This window comes from Salvelinus sp. IW2-2015, linkage group LG23 (genome assembly GCF_002910315.2).
Source record: "Salvelinus sp. IW2-2015 linkage group LG23, ASM291031v2, whole genome shotgun sequence".
NCBI classification, from domain to species: Eukaryota; Metazoa; Chordata; class Actinopteri; order Salmoniformes; family Salmonidae; genus Salvelinus; species Salvelinus sp. IW2-2015.
The window spans coordinates 17,668,232-17,695,439 of record NC_036863.1 but is presented as its reverse complement, the minus strand read 5'-3'; the positions used below and the strand labels follow the sequence as shown (position 1 = coordinate 17,695,439).

The following is a 27,208-nucleotide window of genomic DNA, read 5'->3' as shown; positions in this document are numbered from 1 at the left end:
CTACTGAGACATCGCCACTAGTCAAATATACTGTCATCCATGTCCGTCAACGGAACAATCCATCACGCCATCATAAGAAATATGGATTCCTTTACAGCTGCGGACCTAAGGAGACTGTGTTGACAACCTTTTCCCTGTCAGTCTTTAGGAGGTCTATGTGTAGCTTTCACTTGTTGCCACATCATTGCAAAAGTATGTTGCCACAGCATAAGTGTAATTATTACCTCACAAATTGCCTAATGTGATGACCAACCTTCTCACAATCTATCTGCAACGTAGTGACAACATCATTTGTTAGTAGGGTAGTCAGAGGAGTTTGAGTTGACTGGTTAGTGTGAGAGAACATGAGTAGCCTAAAGGAGTGTGTCCTAGTGCACTAGGATAGAGGGGGAGTTGACATACACTACATAACTAAAAGAATGTGGACACCTGCTTGTCAAACATCTCATTCAAAAATCATGGGCATTAATATATGGAGTTGGTCCCCCCTTTGCTGCTATAACAGCCTCCAATCTTCTGGGAAGGCTTTCCACTTCGCGGCTGAGCCGTTGTTGCTCCTAGACGTTTCCACTTCACAATAATAGCACTTACAGTTGACCGGGGCAGCTCTAGCAAACTGTCTTGTTGGAAAGGTGGGATCCTATGAAGGTGCGACGTTGAAAGTCACTGAGCTCAGCGATTGCATGGCTGTTTGCTCGATTTTATACACCTGTCAGCAATGGGTGTGGCTGAAAAAGCAGAATACACTCATTTGAAGGGGTGTCCACATACTTTGTAGCTGCTACTAGACAGTATGCGTCGCCACTGCCACTGACCTGTGTGAGAGCGAAGGTGACGTTTGAGTGCCGTGTGGCTGGGGAAGGTGCGGTTGCACTCGCTGCAGATGTAGCTGCGCACACCGGCGTGGACCTCCATGTGTTGCTGCAGTGCCGGCTGCGCCTGGAAGCGCTTCCCACACAGCAGGCAGAAGATGGCCATGTCCGAGCCTAATGGAGAGAGAGGGAGGACAAGGTGAGTTTTCTTTTCTCATTTAGTCTGGTTTGTATCTTCAATTGAGTTGGAGATAATGTTGAGAATAAATCTGACAAGTCATAACATGTTGACAGTCCTGTAGTGAAATGACACGTCATTCTTGGCCCTACTCCTGAATAAAGACCATTTCATCTCTGTTCTATGGATATTCAACATTCTTGTTCATTGTACAATGATGTACATTTCTTGAGATCTGTTAGATCTTTTATAAAGAAATACGTATCCTAAACCAAACGAGGTGTCGATCATTGTAAAACACCACTGGGAAAAGCACACAGGCTTGAACATTGCAACTGTGATTCCTTACCACAAGAGGTCAGCACCAAGTTGAGAGCAATGACAAACGATGTGAGCAGTATAACAGGCAGGCTAAGGACTGTTTTAGCATACAGGGAACCGTCAACACAATGGGATGTGCAATGGCCCTGTATCTCATGCTTGGTAGAGAACACTTGAATATGGCTAAGGCCTTCATAGAGGCCACTGAGGATAGGTTTTCTAAATCAATTTTTTAAGTACATGAAAAGGTATAACGATGTGCTTTATATTTCAATTGAGTCTCGAGCCCAACAAGTAGTGTTCATTTTTCTCCAGCAGAGATATAGTCACACACAGGAATACAGTGCGCACACACACACACTTTTCAATTACCAGACTGGGGAAAACTCTAGGGAAAGAGTGAGTGTTTAGAGCTCAGCTTCTATTTCATCAGTCAATAACGCATCTTTGGGGCAAAGCTGCCACTAATTTAAAAATCTATGAGGAGCGGCAGCCTCATGTTCATAAACGCACCAGAGACAGCCCTCCCCCTGGATCAATCACTGTCTCCCATCCACACCCAGGAGAGAATGAAAGGGAAAGGGGGAAAAGGGAGGGAGAGAGGGAGGAAGAGAGAGAGAGAGAGAGAGAGAGAGAGAGGGAGGGGAAGAAAAGAGGAGACAGATGAGGAAAAGGTAGTGAGAGGAAAATTCAAGCAACCATGTGAGCGGTGAAGAGAGCGATGGGGTAGAGGGAGAGAAAGGTAAAAAAACAACAACAAGAAGATGAGACAAAAACGGGGCCTGTCCTTAAATCTTCTGACAGTGAGGCTGTAACGGTGCTTCTGTGCAAATAAATACTGACAAGACTCCCTTCTGGCTTTCTCTAGCCCTCTTTCTTTTGCTTTTTTTTCTCCCCCACAACATCTTCTTCTCCCTCTTCTTTTATCAATGAAAAGGGGGCCATTGATTGGGGCCGATTTTCACTGGAATCCCTCCAGGACTTGAGGCACTTAAGGTGGCTTGACTGACAGGCCTTCCTCTCTCCCTCTCGCTCTAATGTAACAACACAGGGTGCTCTGGAGACAGCACAGTGGTCAGAGCTTGCCCACTACCTCAGGGCTATCACACAAACAATTAATGTCCAGTTGAGAAATGAAAATGGTTTGAGTAGTTTTGGAGGCAAACAGGAACAGGGCAATTGAGGGAATGAGAGAGGTGGGAGATAGTGAGAAGGGAGAGTGACAGAATTTGAGAAAGAGAGAGGGAGGGAGAAAGGGGGAGAGGAAAACTGCAGGAATGTAAGATTTTAGCAGGCCTTTGACCTGGGTCTGGGATGAGGTGAAGTCTGGACATGGTGGAAGGAAACACTAATTTAACCCCACCAGATCTGGGTTTAACTACTATTCAAAATCATTTCAAATACTTTAGCTGTGCTCGATTGAGCTTACCTGTTGCAATGGAACCAATAAAAAGTCCCAAAAGTACAACCACCCAACCTAGCAGGTTTAAGCAAACGCTCAAAGTATTTGACATTTTTGGAATACTACTTAAACCCAGCTCTGAACCCACTTCTCCCATTTCAATGTACAACTACTAGTAATTGCATTCCCCCCACACAATAATAACACTAATATGGCCATAAAACCCAGACCTGTTAAATGCTGTTAAGTGAATGGCACACAGGAGGGCTGTGTAGGAGAGTGTATGCGCATACATGACCGTGTGCAGCATGTATGCGTGTGTGTAAGTGTGTGTGCATTAATCCTAATGGCACTGCTCTTGCAGACAGATTGCCCTTTAACCTCTGATATACCTTCACACACAGACACACACACATACTCGTGCGGTACAGTAACATGTATTCAGTTTTTTGCCTGCACCCTCCAGCACCACAATAGTATACATCCTGCAATATATAAATTCACACAAATGGACATAATAGTGCAGCTGTCTTTCTGAGAAGAACCGTGTTTACCATGCTGTTGTGCAAACAAGATGTCAGCTGCAATCTTGTGGTCAGAGAAAATATGAGGGTTGTTGTCTCTTTGTTAAGAGCAAAAGAGAAGAGTACAATTAATCAATATGAACTACAGTATATGCTGCACTAGTCAAAGTAATAAAAAAGCTATTTCCTTTTCAAAACATACAAGCTTTCAGAGTCTGTATGTCATGTTTTGAGTGCTTTGCAATTCAATACAGTATTTGAACCCATGACAACTAAAGGAGCTTGGAAGGAGGAAGCTTGGAAGGAGGAAGAAGGACATAGGAGGACACAGAGACATTACAAAGAGAGATAGAGAAAGAGGGAGAGAGTGAGAGAAAGGGGTACACACAGAGGTGAACAGACAGTGTCTTTCTCCTGGGCCTCCTGTGTGTTGGGAAAGTGCTGTAGCGCTGATTAGCGTTAACTGGAATTAAGTGCTCCAAAGTGATGCGGCCGGTCCAGTCTTGGGGGGGCGGCAAGGTGAAGGGCTGACAGATGAAGGGAGGTGCAGTGATAAAAAAGGAAGGTGGAAGCAGAGGAGAAAAGTAGCTGACCCAGGTGGTCTATTACAGTGTAAAATTGAGTCGGTCGAAAGTGACACCTGAAAAGAGGTGGTGGTGGAGGAGGAAGAGAATATAGGAACGGGGGGGGGGGGGGGGTGGGGGGGGGGGCTTAGTCTCACTCCTGCTCTGGTGTTTTGGAAATCTTTCCAACAGCCAGGCCACAGTACATCGGGGAAGGGGCTCTGCTCTCGTCTGGATGCTGGGCGGGCGGCGGTGGTTACTTAATGGCCCTGGAGTGGCGGCAGCAGTTATTTAAGCGAAGCCGGACGGGGCCCTTAATGGATAGGCAAACTCCCAGAGAGCCGGTGACACGTCTACGAGAGGTACAAACAGAGGAGAGAAAAGCTACATGTGTACATGCTGGTAGTGGTGGTGGGGCATGGGGCTAGACACTGTCTGTCTGCCATGGCCTTTCTTCTGTTGGAGGAGAGGAAGTGAACTAGAAAGTGCCCTTGTGTTTAATCGCCATGCATTCTATGAACTCAACCAACACCACCTTCAGAGATAACATTTTTCTTATTAGTTGCTTTGCAATAAAATTACAGTATTGCTATTAGCAATTTTACTACGGTGTGTCTAGCTGGCTGTTAGAACATGACAACGCATGAGTCATACAGTAGGTGTGAGCGAGGACTGAAGTCAATTAGCTTCTTTCTCCTCATTCAGCTCCGCAAGGATGATGGCAGCAGCTCTCTCTCCCGCTGCTCTGTCTTCCAACTCAACCGTCTGTCTGCTAGCTGGGTTCTCTTCACCGGTTGCTTTTCAAATGAGCCACTGTATTATTCACAGTTAAATTATGGGAATCGTATGTGAATAGATTTTTCAATACAGCCACAAAGCCCTGCTGGGGGGGTCGGCTAGTGGTTTATTTTGTGTGGATGAAAATATACAGGGTTTGTGTAGGGACTGAACAATGTATCGTACGATGGTGTGTGTGTGTATATATAACAGTGACTAACTGTGTGTATGAGTGGATGACTGGGTGTGTGTGTGTGCGTGTGTCTGGGGGGAGAGGGAGAGAGAGAGGGATAGAGATAGCAAGAGCATGAGAGCACACACACAAGGTTGCATTTATGTCAACCTTTCTGTTTCATTTAACCCAAACAAAGAGGGAGATATGAGCCTAATATGATGAGGGTCTTTCGCTGACGCGTTTCACTGCATATTAAATGAGGCTGCACAAACCTGGGTGCACACTTATCTAGTCAAAAACCATCGGTGTGACCATTATATTACACCAAGTTTGAATAATCACAATAACACCACAGCTGCCATCACCATTACCACTTCTAATGGCCTGGAGCTATGGGGATTGTCAGACGTCATTTCATCACTCAGGTTGCTTCCCCTGGTGCCTAGTGCGTGAGGCGGTACTAAAATGTAACCAGCCGAGTGTATGTATGACGTGCTGTGGACTTAAGGTCCTCTGCTGATTGTCAAGTGTCCCTGCTTTCAGATGAAATCAATAAAAAACTCACAGAAAGTCTTGGCTTCGACCGTCTGCTTTCACCACTTTCCTTTGTGTGAACGGACATGAGCACTAGGCATTTCTAGCCTATGTATCTACAATGGTGAGGCAGTCCTCGTGTTTCCTGTTGGTGCCACACCTAAATGGATGAGAACTGCTGTCCTGTCCATGGGCGTGTTAGGGTACTTAACACCACAGGGTTAATGAAGCAGAGAGCTCTAGGAACCTGAATATAGGCATTAAATCACCATTAGATCGGGGTTAAGGATCCACATCCCTGTCTTTTACGCCCTGGTCTCACTCATCAACATGTTCCAGCATTTAGAAGGCTCCTGCATGGAGAACAACAAAATGTCTGCCTCTTGACTAATACTTTGCTGTTGGTGAAACAATAAAAAATTAAGACGCACAACAACAGCAATGGGTGTGGCTGGTAAAAAATGTCACATGAATCATTCCCTTTGATGAATAAGGAATTAATGGGTAAATAAGTACATGAAGTGGGTAGTGTGGTACGGGCAGGCTGGAAGAGAAGAGTGTGTGTTGTGAGAGAGGTTGGGTCTGACAGCATGGGGGGAGGGTGAGAGGTCAGAGGGGGCAGCTGTGGAGGGGAAAGGTGGGGGTGGGGTAACGCGAGGGGGCAAGGGTGTGTGCACCCAGAGAGGAGGCGTAAAGGGGGCTTTTGACAGCCCCCGCTGGGCAGGGGGGACAATGGGTGCCGGCAGGGACTTGCTGAGGGGAACAATGCTGCCAGAGGACTGCCAAGACCCAGACCCCACCAGACCCTGGGCTGCAGTGTGGAGGGAAAGTATTCATACACATTGACTTATTCTACATTGTGTTAAAGCCTGAATTCTAAATTGATTTCTACATACAATACTCAATAATGACAAAGTGAAAACACGCTTTTCGACATTTTAGCAAATGTATTGAAAATGAAATACAGAAATATCTCATTTACATAAGTATTCACACCGAGAGTCAATACTTTGTAGAAGCACCTTTCGTGGTGATTACAGTATTGAGTCGTCTTGGGTATGTCTGTATCAGCTTTTCACATCTGGATTTGGGGATTTTCTCCCATTCTTCCTTGCAGATTAAGTTAGATGGGGAGTGGCGGTGTACAGCAATTTTCAAGTCTTTACGCAGATTTTCAATGGGATTCAAGTCTGGGCTTTGGCTGGGCCACTCAAGGACTTTCACATTATTGTTCTGAAGCGATTCCAGCATTGCTTTGGCTGTATGCTTGGGGTCATTGTCCTGTTGGAACGTAAATCTTTGCCCCAGTCTAAGGTCATTTCCACTCAAATGTTCCTGTATTTGGCTCCATTCATTGTTCCATCTATCCTTACCAGTCTCCAGTTCCTGCCTCTGAAAAGCATCCCCATAGCATGATGCTGACACCATCAGGCTTCACGGTAGGGATGGTGTTAGATGGGTGACGAGCTGTGCCTGGTTTTCTCCAGACATAGCGCTTTGCATTCAGGCCAAAGTGTTTTTGGTTAATCAGACCACAGAATCACTTGCCTTTTGATCTCAGAGTCTTTCACGTGCATTTTTGTAAACTCCAGGTGTGCCATCATGTGCCTTTTTCTTAGGAGTGGCTTCTGTGGCCACTCTCCCATGAAGCCCAGATTGGTGAAGTGCTGTGGAGACTGTTGTCCTTCTGGTAGGTTCTCCCATCTCAGTTCTCCCATCTCAGTTAAGGAACTCCGTAGTTCTGTCAAAGTGGTCATTGGGTTCTTGGTCATCTTCCTGACCAAGGTCTTCTTGACCGGTTGGTCAGTTTGGTTGGACGGCCATTTCTAGGCAGTCTGGGTAGTTCTATATTTGTTCCATTTCCCAATGATAGAAACCAGTGTGCTCTTAGAAATGTTCAACATTCTAGAAATTATTTTATACCCTTCCCTATATGCTGCACAATCTCGGAGATCTACAGACAGTTCCTTGGACTTAATGGTATGGTTTCTGCTCTGACATGCACTGTAAACTTACATAGACAGGTGTGTTTCTTCCTAAATCATGTCCAAACAATTGAATTGGCCACCGGTAGGGCTGTGGTGGTCACAAAATTTAGTCAGCCAGTGATTGTCAAGCAAATAACTGTCGGTCTCACGGTAATTGACCATTAATTAACAAACACATTTAGCATCTCCTGGCTTCCAAAAAAGTATAATAAATCCATGAAATATAGCCTACACCTTCAAAATAAATCCATTATATATTAAAAACAGGTCTAAAGAAGCATGATATGTAGAAAATGTAGTCTATTTCAGAAGAAAATAATAGCATCCTCTGAGTTGTCCTTATGTTTGGTCCTGATGTGGCTTTGGCATATGGCTGTGGGCTACACTAGTTCATTTAGCAGACAAGATTTACTTATAATTCCGTGGCATTATTTTATATTATGAAGAAAACAATTGAACAAAGCTGAATAAAATATAAATATTTTCTCCAAATGATTTGAGGGAGTGTGAACATGCGGCTATTCTGTGTTGAGAGGTTAACTCAGAAATAGGTATTCCTATATGCTTAATTTAGAGTTTTTAATGTAACTTTAGTTCTACAAACGTTGGGCTATATGTTTAGATTTTTAATACATTGTAAGGCTGCATGATGAGATTCTAATTCTGATTTGAAAAAAGTTGCTTGAAAGGTTCTGCTTTGAGCTCTGCTTTGTTTTTTGTGCAGGCTGTACAACTCCAATAGTTTCTCATTCACAATTTCATTAGCACTTGATAATGCCTCGAATCCCCTTTGTGGCCGTAATGCACCCCAAAAATCCATGCCTTTTGCGGCCCGAAGTGCTGCGTTGTGCCCTTCTCCCTGAGTGTGCTGCACAATCGGAAGCATCGCTCATTCACATGGCTCTCCATAACGTGATCGGGTTCTCACAGGCTACAAGTGAAGACAGACACATCGGCGACGCATCTTCGCGTGTCCTTATCCAATTCTAAGGTGCATATTGAAGATATTGGAAGAACTGTCCACATTTACTTTACGTCAGCCAACAAGATGCGTAAGCTTAGCAAACAGCAAAAGCACTAGCCTATGTCAATCTACTATCCTCCATAGTACAAAAGTCAACCTATTCTATTCTGTGCGAGAAAAAAATTGTCTGGGACAGTTGTGGGATGCGATAGACCACAAATTAATACAACCACTAGCATCAAAGCATATTTTTTATGCAATGTGGCTGACGTAACAGATCAGAAGGTTTCGCTTAAAATGTTGCTAAAGTATAAGGCTATTTCTTCACATTATAAGCGCAGCAATGTGCACATGGTTGTAGGCTATAAGTGCGAATGTTCCATTAGCGGAACACACCATTATCAAAAGTGACCGCAAATGCAATTACACATGAAATGATTTTATTATAAAGGTGCATTTTTATGGTGAAAATGATCTTCCCCAAACTTGAAACTCACACGCTGCTTATGTATGCCAGTTAGGCTCTACACCCCTTGTAAAGCGGATTAATGTGCTTAATTTTAAGAAGTTATTTGGCCACTTTAGTTGTGATACAAACCTTCTTAAAAACATTTAGGCCTATAGGCTACATGAGGTGTGCGACTATGATTCGAAAAAGTCGTAAAAAAAGGCATTGTTTCTTATGCTGGGCATCATTCACAAGTGATAATATATAATTCACAAGTGATAGGCTAATATTGTCACCCATCAGAATTTTCTTGATTTAATCTTGTCTTTACATATACTAAATAATATATATGTATGACATTTGTTTTGATTTAGAATCATTATCATGCACCTGTATTGAAACGGGGCAGTGGGAAAAAATACATATGCACTTAAATAACGAATGGAGGACGCTTTTCCCAATGGTTTATTTTCATGCCAGCCAGGTACAATCTTCGGCAAAATCATTCGCAAGGAGATTCCTGCAAAAATATTATTTATACTCCTGTTGTAAATATAAGCAATGTGCTTAATATTAGGAAAGTTAATAAATAAATATAGTAGGCCTAGCCTATAGAAAGCTGATGGGATCCTCGTCTTTTTATTAGCGGCCATCACTCTGTTTTCTCACATAATTGCATAGCCTATAGAAATGTTGCACAACATGAGCTCATGGGCTCTCATGAAGTGTTTGATTCGATTTTCAAATACATTTGCATTGTGGTCAGAGCAGAGTGATTAGAGGGACAATAGAGTGCCGAGTGCCAAGAAGTTAGCAAGTTTTGTAGGCTACTAATGACCAGCAGTAGAGCTTGGAGAAGCCTAATTACCGTGTCTAAACGGTCATGTGATATTTGACTGCCTTCATGACTCTTGACCGCCGGTGTGGCGGTAATACAGTCCCTGCAACAGCCCTTGCCACAGGTGGTCTCCAATCAAGTTGTAGAAACATCTCAAGGATGATCAAAGGAAATAGGATGCACCGGAGCGTAATAGCAAAGGGGTGTGAATACTTAGGTAAATTAAATATTTCTGTATTTAATTTTCAATACATTTGCAAACATCTCTAAAAACATGTTTTCACTTTGTCATTAAAGAGTATTGTGTGTAGATGGGTGAGAAAAAATTATCAATTGAATCCATTTTGAATTCAAGCTGTAACACAACAAAATGTAGAATAAGTCAAGGGGTATGAATACTTTCTGAATGCAATGTATATACCAATATATTTCCCCTCCTATTCAACACATTGAAGAGTTTAAAAATCAAGAGTAGAATCTCCACAGCAGTTTAAAGTGTTTCATCTGGGATGTACCCTCCATCTCACCTCAGTCACCTACACAGATCATATTCATATTTGGACTGTGGGGCTGTGCGGACTCAGTAGGTGAGGTGGGTCGAGAGGAACCAGTGACCAGATGGATGCTGTGAGGTAAACTGTGTCTACTGTCTAGCTCCCAGCAGCCTCTCTGTCTGAGGCCAAACAAGGCGGAATGGCGGCACTGGAAACATGCAGCAACACAACACGTCATAGAGAGGTTGGTGACACACAGAGGTTCTGAACAATGGAGGAACATGGTGAGCTAATTGATGCAAATTGCTAATAACTATTTTAATACGCGCACACACACACATATGGAGGAAAAGGGCAGAGCGATCTAATCCCTGAGAGTGGCCTGGCATATCAGTGGCACCAGGCCTGGACGACAGGTCTGGACCGGAATACAGAGAAGATAGAGGGAGAGAGAGAGAGGAGAATAGATAGAGAGGAAGGGAGAAACAGAAACACAGAGAGAGAGAGAGAGAGAGACAGAGAAAGAGAAAGAAAAAGAGCCGCACAGGCTAATTCATTCAAAACGCCTCACTGGCTTTGACAAGAAACGCAAAGAAAAGAGCCTCAGTGAATTGTTTATTGATCGAACGGGAGAGAGGGTGAGGATGAGAGAGCGAGAGAGAGAGAGAGAGAGATAATTAGATCTACATGCAATGAATAAATATCCATTGCCGGAATATAATGATCTGTGAAAAACAGACATCCAATCAAATGATAGGCTTGCTGTATTTACAACAATGCGATATGGTTTCTCTAAAACGCAATCGAACACGATGTTAATCAAATAATACATATGAGACCTTAAAGCAGGGGTCCCCAATTACATAAAGCCCCAAATTGGAGGTGTCATAATACCCATAAAACCTAGTGGTCAAACAGTTCCAATTGTTTTTCCACCATTCATTTTTCCCATAGGGATTTTTAGAAACACTTAAAATAAGGTTTATTTCATGTAGGCTTACCCTGGCCTGATGTTTTGATAGCCATTCGGCTCTATTTACTCTCAGTTTCGAAAAGGCTAATTAGCATCAAAGTACACATCATGCAAGACTATAAATCCCTGCAAGTTCCTGCACATCATCTCTAGCTGACACCTATGCTAACAGGTATTGTATCAATTTAAAACTTGCACAGGACAGTTCACAGAATTGTCAATTAAAGGAATTTTGCCAATTTATTAATGACAAAATGTAGCTAACATTAGATAGTTAATCCAGAGATTCTTACCTTTTCCTCGATTCGGCAGTCTCGTCCAGATCATCATGGCATTTGTAGTTCTTTATGATAGCCACATTAGCAGATAATTAGCGTTACATTTATTTTGTGGGGGGGGGGGTTATCATCACGCCAGGGTAAACCTACATGAAACACAGCCTTTATGTGTTTCTAAAATCCCCTATGGGAAAATTGAATGGTGGAAAAACTATTGGAACCATTTCCTTGTTTGACCGCTAGGTTTTATGGGTATTATGACTCATACTGTGGTACTCTATTCAGCTGCGTGCCGAATACAGTACCACATTTTTCTTGAGGGGATGGTCCGGGGGCCGGAACATAATTGAACAAACAATCATTTCAAACCTTGATTACATTGGGATACAATCACATATGCCTCTATTTATGCGTGGGAATACTTGGGAACAGATTTCTTAAATTAAAATCATTGAGCTGATTTCCTGGGGATTTTACAGTAATGTCCCCCCCCAAAAAATATATTTTTTAATGAGATATATATACATATATAATACATTGGGGATCCCTGCCTTAAAAGCAGTGGTGGAAAAAGTACTAAAATGTCATACTTGAGTAAAAGTAAAGATACATTTAATAGAAAATAACTAGAGTAAAAGTGAACGTCACCCAGTAAAATACTACTTGAGTAAAAGTCTAAAAGTATTTGGTTTGAAATATACTGAAGTATCAAAAGTAAATGGAATTGCTAAAATATACTTAAGTATCAAAAGTAAAAGTATTAATAATTTCCTTATACAGTATTATGCAAACCAGACGGCACAATTTTTATATATTTATGGATAGCCAGAGGCACACCAACACTCAGACATTAATTTACAAATGAAGCACTTGTGTTTATGTAGTCCGCCAGATCAGAGGCAGTAGAGATGTTCTCTTGATAAGTGTGTGAGAATTGGTCCATTTTCCTGTCAAAATGTAACGAGTACTTTTGGGTATCAGGGAAAATGTATGGAGTAAAAAGTACATTATTTTCTTTAGGAATGTAGTGAAGTAAAAGTAAATGTTGTCAAAAATATAAATAGTAAAGTACAGATACCGCAAAAAATGACTTAAGTAGTACTTTAAAGCATTTTTACTTAAGTACTTTACACCACTGCTTAAAAGGAACCCGGCACCAAATAAAACCTTAATTCTCTCGAGCTCAAAAAGACTAGACAGTGTAACCAACACACCCAGAGAAACTACCATGTCTGCATACAAAGCACAATTCTCAATGTGCCGTGTGGTGCCATCCATGCCAATAACAGTGAGTGATAATTCACACGTCGGTGTGTCATGAAGCGGGAAACGTGAGATGAACCGTTCACCAGTTAGATTAATGTCACCAGATGCCAGACTAGATGCCATATTAATTACCCAGAAATAATGTCAGGGAACCATATGGTAGCTCAACTGTCCATTTAGTTGACAGGGGAAACATCTCTATCCCGGGAAGGTTCATCACTCGTATGGTCTTCCTCGTGAGATAAACATATCAAAACCTTATCTAGTGTAAGGTACAGGTGTATCATATATTAATCATTCAAGAACTTTCCCCAATATTCAGACTTTGACTGCTTTTGTTTGATGTTGACAGACAGGGTTTTGTCTGGCATCTATTTATATTACATAATGGTCTGTTCTGGGCCATACCACCTTCCCTATATGCAGGGGGTGTCAACTGTCTAGTTTAGATTGCGGGCCTCTTGATACATCTGCCCCGTGCTGACTGACAGAGCTCTTAAAGACCATAAATGCTGACGATAGAGCTCTTAAAGATCATAAACAGCATATGTCGAGAATTTGACATCAGCAGGCCGTGTATCAGAGAAAGAGTTGGATTGGGGGGGACATGCGCCTTTAAGAGAATATAATTTACAGTGCACAGCCGGCCCTTGCCTTGGTCCTGCGGATCGTTTACAAAGCAGAGGACCGTGCCCCCCCCTCCCTCTCCCAATCCCACAAATCCGATTTAAATCAGACAACTTGCGCAGTGTGGCTTGAAGTAAGAAAAAGGATAATTAGTAAACAGAGAGATACTCGGCGGCTTCATTGGCATTCGCGCCGGGTTACTGTGTCGCATTTAAAATGCAGTCTGATGAAGTCTACAAAATCAAACCATTTGTTACTCCTATTGAGGAGGCTTCGGGCCACTGGCAATTAAATTGGAATTAGTGCGGGGGAATGAGATACGGCAGATTCATACCAAGGAGGGGAAAACTGTCTGGAAGATGTCTGGAACGCATTGAAGTTTACAGTGGCCAAGGTTCAGATTGTAAATCATTTGGTTTATTTTTTCTATTTCCGCCTCTGTCACCATACCCCACGTCATCACTTTTCTTGTTTGCTTTGTTGTCCTTCTGTTTAGGTTCTGAGAGAAATTCACCCATGTCTATCGTAGTCTTGTTCTCTATATACAAATAAACAAGCCCATGGTGTATTATTCCTAAGAAATAGACATGTAGGGTACTAAATCCTATGTAGGGTTGACAGCAATACAGACATTACGTCACACAGGGACGGAACTAGATCAACAGGCTGCCACTCAGATGTGGGTTGACCAGTTTATCATACTCACTGATATTCGTATAAGTGTGTGTATGTACTTCCATAGGAATGGGAGCGCATGTGTTTGTATGTTTTTCCTTTGCATGTGACCAAACAGCTTGTGTTTACTGTGCATTTGTGTCCATCTGTGTGTGCATCTGTGCGTCCGCTTTGAATGGAAAAGAGGAAGTGAGAGAGAGATGCCATTTGCTTTGCCACAGCTGATTGGGCACAGTGGAGATGGGATGGGGCTAACTATGGGAGAGATAGAGCCCCCTGGCCAGCGAGGGAGTCCGGGGAGGGACAATCATTTGTGCCAGGTGTGATATCCCTCCTAAATATCTCAGACTAATGTTCCTATTGACCCAGTAAGGCCAGCAGGTTAGTCTCTTTTTATTGGTATGTAGCTGTTATGAAAGTTGTATTGTCAATTTGTTTTGTATTTAAACGCCACTTTAAACGTGTACATGACACTGCCACAACATTTCCCCATGGGGACAATAAAGTCAGTAAAGGAGAGGGGGACGGGGATGGACGGAGGTGAGAGAAATGTGAGATAAATGGAGTACAAATGAGAGGGAACAGCTCATGCAGTACAGCTGTCTTCCACAGAGCTCGCCTGGCCTGGCCGTGGCAACTGGGCCAATGGTTGCCAAGGGTGTCGATGCTCACAGTCCCCTCATTGGACACAAGCAATGGGCATTTACAATATAGGGCGTTGTTCAGGTGGGCGGCCAGTAGGGGTCACTGTGGCTGATTGGTCAAAACTTGTGGTTGTAAAAACTTTTATATATAAAAAAACTGAATAAAAACCTTTATTTAACTAGGCAAATCAGTTAAGAACAAATTCTTATTTACAATGATGGCCTACCGGTGAACAGTGGGAACTGCCTTGTTCAGGGAAAGAACGACTGATTTTTACCTTGTCAGCTTGGGGATTCAACCCAGCAACCTTTCGGTTAGTGGCCCAACGCTCTAACCACTAGGCTACTTGCCGCCCCAAAAGTGTCTGGTCTATCATTAAGGGGGACAGGTAATTCATTTTGTGGCAATAAAATGTATACTTTTTTGGGGACAATTGCACTTATATTTTAAGTAACTACACTACTTTGTAGTAGCTTATATAATTTAGGTTACATACATTAATGTCATATAGCATTGTCAAATGTAATTCAGAACTATGAGGAGATTATGCATTCAGTTAAAAAATACTTCGTATTTCTAGTCATGTTGTTTGGTATTGGGAACACCCTACTGTATTACTCCTCATTCACATAATCCCACTCCACTGGCCAAATAGTGTTTGACAACATTATCGTTTGTGTGTTTGTGTTTTCCCCTCAGGATCAAATGCAAAAGTGCTATTCAATTAAGTCCATTACTGTGAAAAACATTGGAAAGATTAAAATAAATGACACTGCTCACTTGGATGACAACTGCCACAGTGAAAATAGATTTGCATAGACAAGTCATTTGTAGGTCCTGTGTTTTAAAATACTCAATTGTCTGTCCCATATTTGTATGCGGCTTTATAAACTCTATTATTTTTTACATTGTTTGCAAACTGATATGTGACACGTATTTATGCCAAATAATCATCTTATTTTTTTTCATAGCTAAACAGGTGGGGCTCAAAACAGGTGGGTCGCCACTGAGTTCTACTACTACTCCAACCAACTATTTACTCCACTTTCAGCCCCTGTAGTGAATTTGTACATAGGCCAGTAGCTTCACAACCAATCAGTGGTTCACCCTTCTCCACTACCCCATCACCGCACAGTAAGAGATTTAGCTGTAATCCATACAAATGGGTTGGGGGACTAAACCCCCCCCCCCACTCCCCTCTGTTGGTCTCTGTTGGGCATTACTGTGGCTGGCTGTGCTGTAGTCATTAACACGCTTAAAGTGCAGAAAAAAACATTCCTATTGCTTCTTTTCCCTATTCCATTGCCTTTTTCCCTTGGTCTGACTGGTTGATAATCTGGCTGGGAGCGGAACAGAGCAACCCCCCTCCCTGCATTGGAATTCACTCTGCATCTTGCCATGATTTATTCCCAGTGGCCATCTGGACAGTGGACAGATAATGTGTCCAGGGCTCTGAATGAGTCATAGGTCATAGGCTCTTAGGCTTGACCTCTTACGTCCCTGATCTTTACACTTTTGGCTTTTTGCTGTGGCCAAATGACCGGAGCTAGGCCCCCCTACTTTATCCCTCCCTCCCTCCCCTCTCTTCCCCTCTCTCTCTGTGCCGACATGGTCTTTCCCAGTGGACAAAAGGCTTTCAGCGCCTTTCTACTGTCACCCCTCCCCTCCCCCAAAGTCCCCCCCCCCCCCCCAGTCCTCCCCCTTCAACCTCTAGTCCCATCTGACAGGAACGGAGTTTGTTTTGTTTTCTGAGACACGGGGGAAACTAACGAAAAAAGAGACTAAAGCTGCACGGCTAAAAAACAGGGGTTTCGGATGGGAGGGGTTAGGGTGGTGTTGAGTTGGTGTAGAGGGTTAGGGTGGTGTGAGTTGGTGTGAAGGGGGTTAAGGTGGTGTTGAGTTGGTGTGAGAGGGGGTTAAGGTGGTGTTGAGTTGGTGTGAGAGGGGTTAGTGGTGTTTGAGTTGTTGAGAGGGTTAGGTGTGTTGAGTTGGTGTGAGAGGGGTTAGGTGGTGTTGAGTTGGTGTGGGGGGGGGGGGTTAGGGTGGTGTTGAGTTGGTGTGGGAGGGAGGGAGATTGCTGCAAATAAAAAAAATGTAAAGTTAATCAAATCTGAATGCGATGGCAGAAGCATGGCCAAATTACTTCTAAATATAAAGGTTTTAGGTATAATGGGTCTTGCATGCTTCTCCCCAGCTTAATGTAGGCCTTTGTGGGGCTGTTCAAGGAAATGGGGGGCAGAGCAGAAGTCTGAGGGTGTTACAGTACAAGTATCCCTTTTTTTGGGTTAAGGGCGATGTACATTTCCAACCTCGCGGCCCAGGGAATGAATGCCGTTTCGAGATCAACTGTTGAGTCCAAGTGAAGGCTGCGCCTACATAACTGCAACATTTCTAAATAGAAAAATGAACAGTAATCAACGTGTCTTCCAGAAATTGTGAGCCCTTGACATTATAGTGCTACACTGCTCTGTTTTTCCGGTGTAAACAACTGAATAAAATGTGAAATACGAGGATCCATTTTGTTTCGTTTTCTAGCTGCCTCAAGACTGCAGTTAAAGCAGACAGACAGACAGAAATGCACTGGTCCGAGCCACTGCCCTGTCTCTCTTAATGGTTGACAGAAGGTTGACCGTCTCAATTAGGTTGGGGGCCATTTTGCTAATGATCTCTGAAACATGTTGATTTGGAGAGCGGTCCGGCCCTGACCTTGAAGCCAAACAGCACAACGCTCAAAAAGTATTTTTAGACCAGCTGAGTGTCACTCAAGCTGCAGAATCGGGGAAGAGGGCCCTGGGGGGGGTAGTTGAGGGGGCCTGGGGGGTAGTTGGGGAAGCCTGGGAGGGGGGGTGTAGTTGGAGGGGGGAGCGCTTTTGAAGAGCTAATACAGCAGTCCACCTAAATCTGTCCAACCTTTTAATTCGATTAGAAAGGAAATTGATTTGGGTTGGCTCTTGGCGGCCACAGAAGACCAGTTGCTCGCTCTCTCACACACACAAAGCCACACGTGTGTGTGCGAAGCCTACACACATGCACTCATACGTTGAAATGGTTGATGGAAAACAAAATAATTGAAGTGGGTTTGCCAGGATGTTGTGAATGTATTCATTCTTCTCAGAACTACATTTGGCGTTATTGGACAAAGCTGGAGAAGAGGCAGTCGAGGCGGAGCGCAAGGCTTTCAAAGATGATGTGTGTACATTATATAGAGATCAATATGCTTTGAGGGACTCAAAAGAAGCAGCACACACAGACAGTCAGTTTATGATTGACTCATTTAATGTGTGTGTAATCTAATGAATGTATTTCTTCATATTAGAGGAGACACTCATCGTCGTCTATCCCTGGGAGATAACACCTGTCAGTCTGACAACACGCGGGGAATTCATCTAAAACAGAAGTCACTATCAACCATCTCATCTACAGCCATCTATCTCAAGTCAGCACAGGCTTACAGCATGAGTGACGACGGTCTGGCAAAATTTTGTCTCGTAGTGACTGACGAGATCTTTGTATAACTGGAACTAAGAACAAGTCTGACTATACGTGGCCTTCTACTGTAGGTTTTAACGTGTAATCACATAGCCTTGTCGTTGCTATGTGTTAATCACGTAACTGAAGCACAATAATATAACACAGCCTCCGTAAGCTAGGTCGCTTTGACCTTCAGGTTCTGTTGGTTTGTTCTATTACACGCTCACTCCAAAAACACGAGTCATGACACTCAATTTTGGGCAAAACAAATATTGGAGAGGACACTAACAAGATTTGATAAGCCTGCCGATGTTGGTATAATGTTAAATATGGCTATGGAAAAGGAATATCAATTTGATTTAATTTCATATCAACTTGATGACTGATTAGAAGTAAGAATCTCAGTTATTGAGAGTTCAGCATTAGATTGTTTTTGAGGAAAGTTTTTCTTTGTCTATTAAAAAAGGACGATAAGTTGTTATTGTTGCATTCAGCTGTGATTTAGAATTAATTCAAGGAGAACCTTCACACCTTGAATGGCAAGTAATGGTAATTATGTTGGAGACAAACCAACAAATGTCCAGAGGCATTAGTCTCACTGTGTGCGTGCGCTAGACGGACATCCATGCCTCCTGCCTATCAAGACAATGTGAACAGGCAGGATCCCAGCCCGTCTAGTCTACCAACTTACCCATCGTACCAAGAAGTTTCTCAGTGAGCTGCCTAATAGACAGGAATTATCATGTACAGTGTGAACTGACAAACATCGGCTTGTTGGAAGTGCACTTTAAAATCAATATTGCCAGCCAGATCCTATCAGAAATGGTATTATGGCCGATTAAGATCTTCTCTTCGCTGTGAAGTTACAAGGCAGTCGACTTCACATTCAAAAGGTAGTTCAATTAGTCATTTGCAGCGCAGAGCGTCTGGCAGCCCAGAGTAAAGAGGCATGTTTCAAAGGGATATCAAAGTGAATCGAGAGACTCGGTGAGGCAAAGAGACCCTGTCAAGAACATAGTCACAATTTCGTATCAAAATTAGCAACAAGTATGGTAATCTAGAACTGATAACACCATCGTAGGCCTGAAGTTTAGAGGGTCGGTTTCTGAGTAACCTTGTATGTAATCCTCATGCATTGCCTATACCCTTAGACAGATGACATATATAAAGGACCATGGGCTTCTAATAATGCCTACTGCAAGTCTGAATGCAGACTAATAGTGCACACGATAAAACGCACAATAAATGAATTCCAAATACTGTGTCCGCCGATGATTCATAGAAATGTGCTACGGGATGGAAAATCAGATTTTTTTGGGGGTCCTGCAGGACTATTATGAGGGGGAGATTAGTGGGAGATAATCATCTAACAGTAACGATAGACGCAATTTATTTATTTTTTACAATAAAGTAATTTGTGATTATTTTTTATTTTTTTAATCACAGAAAAACTTCCTAAAAGGAAAGAGAAAACCATATGGCCATTATACAGTGCATAACTGTCTGTGTGTGTAGTTCACCTAACTGCCTCTGAACACCAGGGGGAGCTCTTCTGACAACCACCCCACAGTGTTCTCAGTGTCTCAACACTCGGCTCCACAAGTGAAGCTAGTGCAGTCAGGGGGAAGTCCTCAAATGACCTCACAAAGTGGGAACAGGCCCCAGAAATCCTCTTGTTTTGAATGTTTCAACTTTACTACAGCTGTAATGTGTACAATTAAGATACGGATCAGTGCCTTAAGATTATAGAAAATAGGTTTAGGGGGAGCTCAGGAGTTGGTTGTGTTACACAAAAAGTCACTCAGGGAACAGGAAAAGACCAGATTACCCCAGTCAATGAATGAGAGTTACTACTCTCCCGAAGCCTCAAAACACAAAGAGGAGGATTGGGGATAATTGAATCGGCCTTGTATTGGAAACATCGTTCAGACAGAGATATAGGTGACATAGCTCAAAGCCCAATCTCAGAGATGTTTACAGCAGTTATGACATAAATTCATTTAGGGTTTTCACAGTGACTCAACCCTGATTAGAAGCATCTGCTGCTCATTGTTTGTGTTCCCTACAAATGCTGTTTTGAATTAAAAAGATTTGTACCTACACATTGAAGAAGGCTGCAAGCGCAAAACGTGTGTACGCTACCCCTGCAGTAAAAAAATTAAATCAAAAATGAAATAAGCTTTATGCATCTTTTGGAGCGTGGACCCATCACAAATTGTTATTTATCTGACTCAACCACCAAACCTGTCGCTCTGACGTTTGTCTCTCCATCCTCCGATACCTCTCAGTGAAATGCTACAGTATATAGCTATGTACAGTCACAGTCAGTCAGTGCTACTTTGAGAGTCCACTCAGACGACCACAGTGTGGGTCTCCCCTCTATCTCCTGCCTCCCCCTGCAGCTGGCAGTCTTCTCTCCCAGCGGCCAGTATATCAGCCTGACAGACCCCAGGAAATTACAGTGTGGAGAGGAGAGAGCCTGCTATCGCCTGGCCAGAGTAGCTGCTATAAATCGCCAGACTTTTCAGGGAGTATGCAAGCAGCCCCAAACCTTGTAGGTCTGCTTGGATATACTGTACATTCGGAAAGTATTCAGACCCCTTGACTTTTTCCACATTTTGTTACGTTACAGCCTTATTCAAAAATGTATTAAATTGGTTTTATTCCTCAATCTACACACAATACCCCATAATGACAAAGCAAAAACTGGTTTTTATATTTTTTTGCAAAAATATGTATTCAGACCCTTTACTCAATACTTTGTTGAAGCAGCTTTGGCAGCGATCACAGGCCTGAGTCTTCTTGGGTAGGACGCTACAAGCTTGGCACACCTGTATTTGGGGAGTTTCTCCCATTCTTCTCTACAGATCCTCTCAAGCTCTGTCAGGTTGGATGGGGAGCGTAGCCGCACAGCTTTTTTCAGGTCTCTGGCTGGACCACTCAAGGACATTCAGAGACTTGTCCCGAAGCCACTCCTGCGTTGTTTTGGGTGTGTGCTTAGGGTTGAACCTTCACCCCAGTCTGAGGTCCTGAGCGCTCTGGAGCAGGTTTTCATCAAGGATCTCTCTGTACTTTGCTCCGTTCATCTTTTCCTCGATCCTGACCAGTCTCCCAGTCCCTGCTGCTGAAAAACATCCCTACAGCATGATGCTGCCAACACCATGCTTCACATTAGGGATGGTGCCAGGCTTCCTCCAGACGTGACGCTTGGCATTCAGGCCAAAGAGAATCTTGGTTTCATCTGACCAGAAATCTTGTTTCTCATGGTCTGAGTCCTTCAGGTGTCTTTTGGCAAACTCCAAGCGGGCTGTCATGTGCCTTTTACTGAGGAGTGGCTTCCATCTGGCCACTCCACCATATACCACAAGTATGACAAAATACAACTTTTTACTGTTTTAATTATGTTGGCAACTAGTTTATCCTTTTCTCAATAGGGGGGTGCTATTTTCACTTTGTAAAAAATCGTTCACAAATTAAACTGCCTCGTACTCAATTATTGCTCGTACAATATGCATATTATTATTACTATTGGATAGAAAACACTCTCTAGTTTCTAAAACCGTTTGAATTATATCTGTGAGTAAAACAGAACTCATTTTGCAGCAAACTTCCTGTCAGGAAGTGAAAAATCTGAAATCGAGGCTCTGTTCCAGGGCCTTCCTATTAATTTGCCTGAAATCTATGGATCTACATGCACTGCATACGCCTTCCACTAGATGTCAATAGGCAGTGAGAGGTGGAATGGGGTGTCTAGCTTGATCTGAGGCCGAACAAGAGCTTTTGGAATGACGTGACCAGAATTTTCATTGTCTTGGAAGGCGCGAGAAGGGACCCCAGATTGCGTTCTGAAAAGCTTTCGGTATAGATATCTCCGGCTCTGATTTGATTTGATATATGTGTTAAAAACATCATAAAGTAGTTATTTTAAACCGAGTTATATCAGTTTATATCAGTTTATTGCGATTTTCGGCATTTTCTTTTCTTTGCGTTATGTGATGTTGGGCACGTTTGCGCCACATGGCTAGCTTTGGTTGCTAATTCGACAGGAGAAGAGYACATTCTACAACCAAACAACGATTATTCTGGACAAAGGACAACTTGTACAACATTCTGATGGAAGCTCATCAAAAGTAGGAACCATTTATGATGTTATTTCGTATTTCTGTTGAAAATGTTTAGTGATATTTTCCGCCCTGATTTTGGGCGCTGTCTCGCTATAACGTAAGCTGTATGTCGTACTAAAGTTATTTTTAAAAATCTAACACAGCGGTTGCATTAAGAACTAGTGTATCTTTCATTTGCTGTACAACATGTATTTTTTAGTAAAGTTTATGATGAGTTATTTGATTAGATTAGGTGACTGTCAGAAATATATCCGGATAATTTTGTACATTTTGACTACGTATTCACATTGTAAAACGACGATTTGTACCGCTAAATATGCACATTTTCGAACAAAACATATATGTATTGTGTAATATGATGTTATAGGACTGTCATCTGATGAAGTTTGTCAAGGTTAGTGAATAAATTTATATCTTTTGCTGGTTTTTTCGCTATCGCTACCTTTGCGGTGAATGAATGCGGTTGTGTGGTTGGCTATTGTAGTAAGCTAATATAATGCTATATTGTGTTTTCGCTGTAAAACACTTAAAAAATCTGAAATATTGGCTGGATTCACAAGATGTTTGTCTTTCATTTGCTGTACACCATGTATTTTTCATAAATGTTTTATGATGAGTATTTAAGTATTTCACGTTGCTCTCTGTAGTTATTCTAGCTGCTTTGGTGATATTTGTGATTGTAGCTGCAATGTAAAACTATGATTTATACCTGATATATGCAAATTCTTCGAACAAAACATAGTCTTATAACAGATTTATTGTATAGCATGTCATCTAATGAAGTTGTTTCTTGGTTAGTGACTAATTATATCTTTATTTGGTCGAATTTGTGATAGCTACCTATGCGGTAAATCTTTTTTGAAAATATGCGGTTGAGTCTTTTGCTATCGTGGTTAGCTAATAGAAATACATATTGTGTTTTCGCTGTAAAACATTTTTAAAAAATCGGAAATGATGGCTGGATTCACAAGATGTGTATCTTTCATTTGGTGTCTTGGACTTGTGATTTCATGATATTTATATGCTAGTATTTACTTGTGGCGCTATGCTAGGCTATGCTAGTCAGCTTTTTTACTGATGAGGATGCTCCCGGATCCGGGATTGTGACCAAGTAGAAGTTATAATACCAATAAGGCACCTCGGGGGTTTGTGGCACAGTATATGGCCAATATACCATAGCTAATGGCTGTATGTAGGCACGTCGTGCATAAGAACAGCCCTTAGCCGTGGTATATTGGCCATATACCACACCCCGAGGTGCCTTAATTGCTCAAATATAACACACTACCTTCCACATAAAGTAATATTGTTAAAGGTGCAATATGTAGAAATCTCTCCGCCATTTCCTGATTGCTAAAATTCTAAGTTTGCCGAATATCAGTTCATGTAACAAATCAAGCAAATGTACAGAATTATTGTACTATCTAAACCGCTGTGAAATATCTTTCCAATAACCAAAAATATTGTATTTACAGCTTGTTTGAGGCTGGTGTACAAAACCAAAAGTAAAAGATGCAAAAAATAAACTTAAGTAAGGGAAGCATAGAAATGGCACACATAGAACAGATCTACCACTTCTTAGACTTGCTTTCAATGAGAATGACAGCTCCATAACTCACATTTCTAAGTGAATTTTGTCAGGTCGCCCAAAAAGTTACAATATATTACTTTTCCAAGTAACTACTTCCAACACGGATTAAGTACACATGCATGTCAATTAACTGCAAAATATTCAGGATACAACAATCGTTTGCAAGGATATACTCTTTAGTAACTGAACGCCTAATCGTTCACTAAAAAGGGAACCCAACCAATATTCCTTCAAAAAAATGTTGCCTCTGTGCAAATTTCAGGTCAACTTCCGGCACGGGTTTCCTGTGAACACTGAGGCTATACCCACTTTAATTTACTGTTTTAACAGTGGCCAAGTAGGCTACTGTGGCTATTTGATCATAATGTACGCCTACCATAAAAGACAATAGCGAAAATGTATCACATAACATTTTAACATGGAATTAGCTGTTCTGTTATTCAGCCTACAGTAGCAGCCAATGTATGGTGTTTAAAGTAGGCCTACATTCAATGAGACTTTTGAAAAAAACATGCAGGGCTTGACATTAACCTTTTCATACGTGAGATCCAAATATCTAACAGTCGTCCCAGCGTGAGATGTTTAATGCACATAATGTCACTGTTCCAAAATGTGTTTGTTACGCAACAGGACAGTTAACACACGCTGCCCGCTAATTATCTATAGGCTGTTTCAACTTGGCAATTTCAATTTTTTTTTAACAAGTTGTATTTTCTAACAGTTTGAATTTAGGTGTGTTCCGCCTCCTTATTAATTCACATAGAAGTAGCTCATTTCAGTGTTGCGGACTTTTTATGATTGAGGCTTTACTGAGCCGGACAAACTTCCCTCTTCGAGAGCCCTTACCCATTTTTTCCGCACATCAAGTATGCAGACATTTGCACAGTCTTGCATGAACTGCCACATTTTCTGGCTGGCGCTCACATTTCCTCCATTGTTGTTTTCCTTACAAATAATAACTTGGACATATGTGCGTTCCTATCAAAGTAAGTGCCTTATTTTCTGTATATTGTGTTGTCATTTCTACTGTAGCATGAAATATGTATGTATGTATGTATGTATGTATGTATGTATGTATAATACATAATGTAGCATAATGTATTTACAGTTTTATTCACTTTTTCAAGTACTGGTGACAAATAATGCATTCCGATTATTGCATAGATTGTAATGGACACCTATGATGTGTGTAAAATACTTTTTTGAAGGTTGTACTGATTATAATGAGCTAATCTATTTGCCAGCTATGTGTGGCACCATGTTTGTTGACATTACACACTGCATTCTGTGTGTCAAATAAACATCTGTCAGACCAAAGATGTTATAACGAGGTGAAGGAATGGTTCACTCATCTTTCAGGTAAACTTCCGGAAGAGAATGAAGGGAAGTGAATGATCGTAAACGACACACCTCCTTCAACATGCATACTGCAAACAGACCAAACTCATCTTGTCTCCTCTTCTTATCTTTGGTTGACGCGAAAAACAAACATGGCAGCACCCACAAACTACCCATTGTCAAATTACTTTCGATCTCTATAAAGTGCTTTACTCAATTATTTTGATCAATGTTGAGCTCATGCATGATGTGATGATTTATAAATAGTAATACTAATTGTTATTAGCTAATTCATATTGTGGTTTATGTCAGTTGAGAGTTATGACAGCTTGTGTTACATCAATATTTCCTCAGTTAGCGCTAGGACTAATGTAGCTTACATTTTCCAGTTTGGATAATTGTGTACGCTGTTGCTACTTCTGTGAATGTCTAAACATTGCATCCAAAAATAAACTGGTCACATTCAGGACATAACTTTGTAAGGACCGTGTTTGTGCAAAATGTTTGAGAAAAAATTGTGTGGCTAGCTCAAATGCTGACTGTTGCATCAATTCGAAACTGGACGTTCTAAATAAGCATTCTAATCAAACTGGTTTGAGCGTACGCTGCAGGGACCACTGTAGAATAATGTGAAAAGATTAACCTGTTTACCCACTTGTCCTTCAGACAAGGAGTCGACTGAAAATGTTGTTGTGTTTGATGGAAGAAAATAAAATGCATTATTATTCACATACCATTATCACAGAGAATCAGACAAATTATGCTACCCTCTGCCTATTGGCTACTTAGCTTATTCTGTCTCAAAATACAACACTGTCCCTTTAAGACATAAAAAAAAGCTCCTGACTTGCTTTTCCAAGATGGCTAGAAATATTCACGTTTTGTGCTCTTGTAGGAATCAATCGCTCCCCCATTTATGACTACAAATTAGCTATAACTGGGTTAATAACTCACTCACGTGCCTACACGCAGCTCTAGCTTTGATCTCAAAACATGCACGTAATAATTGTGACCGTTCATACTGTAAAACAGTTCAGTTCAAAGTTAATGGCACAAATCCATATATGGCAATGGTCTATTTGCATATAGGCCTACTGCAGCTCTGATTGGTTAGGTCTAGTGTATGGGCCTGAGTCTTGCCTGTCAACGCAATATAATCCTACTCCGATGAGTTCTGCCTCCAACAAAATCTCTTGCGTAGTTCGTTTTGTCTTGGTATGTTGCATTGAAAGGGGATAATATTGCGTTGATTCGATCACAATTCCCACAGTAAAGGGAAACGTTGATAGTGTTAACAGGGAAAACTAGAAAGTTGAGTGAAGTTCAATCTCGTGCTTCTGAGGGCACTGATATTTCTAATGCATATTTTTTTTTTAGGACTCCTACCCCCCTTTCACCTGTCCCCCGGGCCCTAGCCTGGGTTAAGGTATAATCCAGGTCCTGTGACCACAACGACTGGCCCCTGAGGACCATGGATTGGCAAATTTTATGAATAGTACTGTCATCTTGAGCCCCGACCAACAGCACATCAAAGGATTACACGGCCAGGCCTCTTCCCTCCGCTGTTAAGACAGCAAATTGCCAAACCAATTCCGCTTTCTTCTCTAAAGCATGAAATAAATTGGACTATTGGAAATTCACGAAGTTAGTTTGTAAATGTTGTGTCAACTCTTCAGAAAAGGTTCATCTCTACACAAAGATTAAGGCTCAATATCTGAGAGTGTACATTCATTCATTGCTGCTTAGATCTATTTAAGTCTTCAAATAAGAGTTTCTGTGCTCTATTATTTTAAAAAATTATCCTGAGGAAACGTTAATAAACACATTTTACAGCCCCCTAATCTGCACTAAAATCCACATTTTTTAAAATAGATTTTCTGTCAATACCATAAAAGAAAACCACCTTCTGAATAAAACAAATGCGCTCAGTTTAATAGTGACTTAAGAAGAGATTAGGAGAGTAAAACATTAAATTGGCGTTCCCCCCTCCCTCATTTTCCCAGTGTGAAGATGACCAGAAGAGTGAGAGAAAAAACCTTTTGTGAGGCTTCTATTCTGGTGCTCCACTGTACAAAAGGAAGCAGATTTGCAGAGGAGATGACCCTTGATCCCCAAGCTGCTGAAAGGTCCTCAATGACCCAAATACCACCTAATCAATCACATTCTAGGAGCAGTGGTCAGCAGGCCATGTGGTTGGACTGT

At 41.8% G+C, this 27,208-nt stretch overlaps 1 protein-coding gene across 2 annotated transcripts in view; it reads right to left on the bottom strand.

The window, feature by feature from the left end:
- Nucleotides 1–27,208, bottom strand: part of LOC111950314 (zinc finger and BTB domain-containing protein 16-A) — a 168,846-nt gene that overhangs the window by 16,823 nt on the left and 124,815 nt on the right. For both annotated transcript variants that reach the window (XM_023967799.2, XM_023967798.2), the window contains exon 5: nucleotides 816–986. In XM_023967799.2, the coding sequence (XP_023823567.1) occupies nucleotides 816–986 (171 nt within the window). The remainder of the gene's footprint in view (nucleotides 1–815; nucleotides 987–27,208) is intronic.